The sequence below is a fragment of the Bombus vosnesenskii genome, unplaced genomic scaffold, assembly GCF_011952255.1.
Source record: "Bombus vosnesenskii isolate JDL3184/JDL3185 unplaced genomic scaffold, Bvos_JDL3184-5_v1.1 scf7180000013573, whole genome shotgun sequence".
Classification (NCBI taxonomy): domain Eukaryota; kingdom Metazoa; phylum Arthropoda; class Insecta; order Hymenoptera; family Apidae; genus Bombus; species Bombus vosnesenskii.
The window spans coordinates 1-5,380 of NW_022883129.1; the positions used below are offsets into that span (position 1 = coordinate 1).

Genomic DNA, 5,380 nt, shown 5'->3' on the forward strand with positions numbered 1-5,380 from the left:
AACTATTCGTCTATCTGGATGACATAGTGATTTATTCCAGGTCTCTCCAGGAACACGAAATTAAATTTAATAAATTAATGGAAAGACTGAGGACAGCCAAATTACGATTACAACCCGATAAGTGCGAATTTTTACGACATGAGGTGAATTATTTGGGACATATAATTAGTGAGGATGGCGTGAAACCCGATCCAAAGAAAGTCGAAGCCGTATCAAAATTTCCACGACCAAAGAAGGCGAAAAATATCAAACAATTTCTGGGACTAGCAGGATATTACAGAAGATTTATACCCGATTTCTCCAAGGTCGCGAAACCATTGACACAACTATTAAAGAAGGATACTCCCTTCAAATGGACGGAAAATCAAGAAGATGCATTCAATAATTTAAAAACAGCGTTAATGACGAAACCCATTCTACAATATCCAGACTTTTCTAAACCCTTTAACCTTACTACAGACGCATCGGGATACGCAATAAGCGGAGTACTGAGTCAAGGGCCAATCGGAAAGGATTTGCCGATTGCGTATGCCTCAAGACTATTAAATTCCGCCGAACAAAACTACTCTACCATAGAAAAGGAGTGTCTGGCAATTGTTTACAGCGCAATGCATTTCCGACCGTATCTTTACGGAAGAAAGTTCACTATCGTAACCGATCATAAACCTTTAGTGTGGATGCATTCTATCAAAGATCCTACTTCCAGAATTTGGAAATGGAAATTAAAATTATCGGACTTTGAATTTGATATTGTATACAAAGAAGGCAGAGCGAACGCAAACGCAGACGCACTATCTAGGAACCCTCCGGAAGTTTGTTTACCAATCAGGAAAAGAGAGGAAGTCTCACCGATTCGCTATCCTGTCCCAAAAAGATTCGAAATAGACACGTCAACGGAAGATTCTCCCATATTCGAAGCCAAACCACGCGTCTTGCCTCAATCCAGTGATTCTAAAAATCAAGGGAAGGGTTTTACCCGAAAACATTTTACAATAGAAGAAACCCCCATAAAATATTTAGACCAAGCACTAACAGAAATCGATGTAAGTACAGATAGAGAAATAACCAATCGAGAAAAAGAAGACACGGACACGACAAGCGAAAGGGAAACCTCCACTGTAGTTCCAGATCTAATTCAACAACAAGAAAAGGACACGAGACCTACGATAATTGCGGAACTAAAAATTTCGGAAACCCGAGACTCGATTGCGAGAGTAAGTGACCATAAAGTAGTATTTATAGATATACACGGCAAACCGATAGACAAAGGAGCCTTAGAAATGAAGGAAACGGGAAAATTGCCTCGTTACGAAGATTTAATGTTAGAGAAAGCAAGATTGAATTACGATTCTGGAAAATACATTATATCCCTACCGATAAAGGAAAATAGAAATATTCCAATAACACCAGAAAATTTATTAAACTCGCTAAGATCTCTATTAGACGTAGTGAATGAAAAACAGTTAACTTCGTTTAGCATTAGCAAAGGAAACTTAGAGGAAATACCCTGGCGATATACAATCAGAAAATTAAAAGAAATATTTATGGAAAAAACCTTATCCATCACCATTTGCACTGGAGAAGTAATTACTCCACCTGTGGAAGCGCGGAACAGCATAATACGAGAAAAACATGAATCAAGCGTAGCAGGACACAAAGGAATTACCAAAACTTATCAAAGAATACGACAACACTACTATTGGGAAAATATGAAAAGGGAAATTCAAGATTACGTAAGAACATGTAAGGAATGTCAATTGAAGAAACTCACAAGAATAAAAGCAAAACAACCAATGGTACTTACAGACACACCAGGTAAAGCATTCGATAAAATTAGCATGGATATTGTGGGTCCATTACCCAAAACTCAAAAGGGAAACGAATATATATTAACCATCCAAGATTTGTTAACAAAATACTCAATCGGGATTCCACTAGGAGGAATCTCTTCAGCCGAGATAGCGGACGCTTTTGTAAGGCGATTTATTTGTCGTTTCGGATCACCGAGGGCTATTCTCACTGATCAAGGAACGAACTTTACATCCTCACTAATGAAAAAAGTAGCAAAGAGATTCCGCATCAAACAATATACCACGACGGCATATCACCCACAAAGTAACGGTTCAATTGAAAGATCTCACCACGTACTGATTGAATATCTGAAACTATATATTGAAAATTCCAGAAATTGGGACGAATGGGTAGAGTTAGCCATGTTTTCCTATAATACCTCTGTACACGAAGGAACGAAATTCTCCCCGCACGAATTAGTTTTTGGACATTTAGCCAGAGAACCTACAGGTGAAGCGATAATCGAAGAGAACTTAGAACCGACATACACAGAATATCTCGAAGACCTGTTCGATAAAATTAACACCGTACAACGAATGGCAAGAGAAAATTTAATAAAATCCAAACTAAGATCAAAAGAATATTACGACCGACGAATCAACCCCCAGGATTTTAAGGTAGGAGATTCGATATATTTACTAAAAGAACCCAGTAAAGGAAAATTCTCCGACCAATATACTGGACCATATAAAGTGCTAGAAATCTTGCAGAACCAAAACGTCAAGATTGAAGTAAAAGGGATTCCGCGAACGGTGCACTTAAACAAACTAAAACTAGCGCATAACCGAAATAAGCAATGAGTAAAGTGATTTCAGTGGGCAACGTAGTGCAGTAGTGTATGTTGTAGTGCTGTTCATCGATACAGATATCGAACACCTAAAAGAAAAGGAAAAAAATTATTATGTGTACTCTAATTATTGTTTGAATATAAAACATGTTGATTTAATAAATAACTAAATGAGTGAAAGTGAAAGTTACCTTAAGAACAAGTGATCAACCAATAAGGAAGTGTACGTGCAAGTACAGGTTATGGATCGTTGTTCGTGGAACATAATGTATGACAGCTACCTAAAATAAGTGAATAAATTAGTTTCAATTGTCTCAGTGCAAAATACGAGGTTACCAAGTGTTATAACTATATTGTGGATAAATTAAAAGGAAGTGCGACACCGTTCGTCGAATAATACAGATAGCGGAAACCTAAAAGAAAGAAAAAGAAAATTATCAGGTGTACTCCAATTATTGTTTGAATATACAACGTGTTGATTCAATAAATAATTGAAAGAGTGGAAATGAAAATTACCTTGTGAACCAGTAATCATCACACGAGAAGGTTTACGTGCAAAATAGGTTATGGATCTCTGTTTGCGGAACACCATGTACGACAGCCAGCTGAAAATAAATGAACAAATTAACTTCAATTGCCTTAATGCAAAATACAACATTACTAAACGTTATAACAATACTGTGGAAGCATGGCGCTGTTCGTCGAACAACACAGATAGCGAAAACCTGAAAAGAAAAGAAGTTTATTACGAGTGCTCCGATTAATGTTTGAATGTGAAACGTGTTAGTTCAACGAATAACTAAAACGGTGAAGGTGCAACTTACCTCGTGAACAATTAATCACCAGACAAGGAAGTGTACATGCATGAATTTTGCAGATTAACAAGAAGAAATAAAGTAGCTGATAAGTGTAGAAAGAGGTTAGAAAATAATTAAGATAGATTAATTGAAAGTAAAGGGATATTTTATTATGTATTAATCTACGTAGTATTGTTATATTATTATATCTAACATGTAGAAGCGAATTTTGTAATGCACAATAGCGGTCGCATGCACAATGCATTATACACATATTAAATTAAATAAACTAAACGGTACCTTTATGGGCACAGATATAAGACGATTGAAGACAACCGTAGTAAGTATTTAAGGCATATCGAACAATCAGATGATGTTGTGGGAATGCTCTAGGTAAGTGATGCAGCATCGAAAGAGTAGAACCTGAAGAATTACAGACAATGTTAATCTAACAAGTAGATTTTAATCACTAATAAGGGAACTAACTCATATCATACACAAAATAATAGCAGATAGCAAGTACATGCAATAATGAATTAATAGGAAAAATAAGAAAGGTTAATAAACACAGGAATAGGTTAGAAATTAATCAAGATAGACTAACTAAATATTAACAACATGACCGAACTCGGTGCAAAAGAATAAAGTTACGCTACACAAAATATCTGGTAACACAATACACAAAAAACATTAACTAAATTAAACAAGACTTATATAAATGCAAGTCGTGTATAATCAAAACAATGACTATTGAAATTCGGTAACAACACAATCCATGCTATCACATTTAAGTAACACACGGTATTGATACACACAATATCATAATACACAAAAACAATATTACAGAAACACTACTAAATAAAAATTATAGTAATTAACAATTAATTAGCTATTTCAACAACACGCTACTGTTGACATTAAACCAACGATACACGCAAGCGACCATGTTGAAAAATTCGTCGCGCGTACCCCACACATACGCACCTCATCACAAATAATAGCCAATACATTGTAATACAGCATCATAATAGCAATGTTAGGTACTAATAAAAAAAAACAAGAAAAAAAAAGGGGGAGAGAGTTAAGGAAAATATATATAATAAATAACAACTAACATAATCATAACATATTATATATATATTATATTATATACAGAGATACAGTATTCATACAAGGAACAGGTCCGAATGAAACATATATATATATAAAAAAAATATAATATATATATATATATATTAACTATTTTTGTATGTGTGTACAGAACTGATAGCGAATTCATCAACCATTCTCTGAACGACGGATGGAAGAACATGTAGGTGTTGTCCAGACGTTTCACGAGGAATCCAGAGAGCATTTCGAATCTCTGCAGAAAATCCTCCCATGCACGATCATTTACAATAATCAGACTCATCTCGAAAGAAATTTTTTTTAGTTCAAGGAATAGCAATCCGCACCGTAGAACTGTAAAGCACCTGTACGCCACTCACGAAACCAAATACTTTTGCTATCCATCTGTAAACAAACAACATCTATAACTATACATATAATTTTCACTTATGTTTACCAATATATATACACGCATGTTGTAAAGTAGGCGATATTTATAACACTCACTTCCATTGATAATGCAAGTGACTCGTAAAATAAGTCGTCATATTTACCATTACACGCACATATATATATATATATATATATATATCAAAGGCAAGCTATAATTGTAATATCTATTCCTATTGATAATGTATACTTATATATTTATAACGATAAAACAAATCTCATCTATATTACTTACCAATACGTATGCATATATGTATATAATTATAACCCAGGTAGCATTCATAATATTTATTTTCACTGATAACATGTACGTAAAACCTAAAATAAAACAAAGGTTTTAACAACAAGAAAAAAAAAGAGAAAAAAATACATATAAATATAAAAATTT

General features: G+C 34.3%; 1 protein-coding gene across 2 annotated transcripts; it reads right to left on the reverse strand.

Moving 5' to 3' along the window:
- Positions 1–2,503: 2,503 nt before the first annotated feature.
- LOC117238608 lies at positions 2,504–4,496 on the reverse strand. 2 transcript variants are annotated; one of them, XM_033503634.1, is made up of 7 exons: positions 4,345–4,496; positions 3,736–3,858; positions 3,318–3,363; positions 3,155–3,243; positions 2,975–3,051; positions 2,830–2,919; positions 2,504–2,727 (listed from the first exon to the last, which is right to left on the reverse strand). In XM_033503634.1, the coding sequence occupies exons 1-5, from the start codon at positions 4,379–4,381 to the stop codon at positions 2,987–2,989; spliced, it is 360 nt and encodes a 119-aa protein (XP_033359525.1). In that variant the 5' UTR covers positions 4,382–4,496; the 3' UTR covers positions 2,504–2,727; positions 2,830–2,919; positions 2,975–2,986. The 2 variants fall into 2 exon arrangements, with proteins under 2 accessions (XP_033359525.1, XP_033359524.1); XM_033503633.1 differs by having other exon boundaries at positions 2,830–3,051.
- Positions 4,497–5,380: the final 884 nt, after the last annotated feature.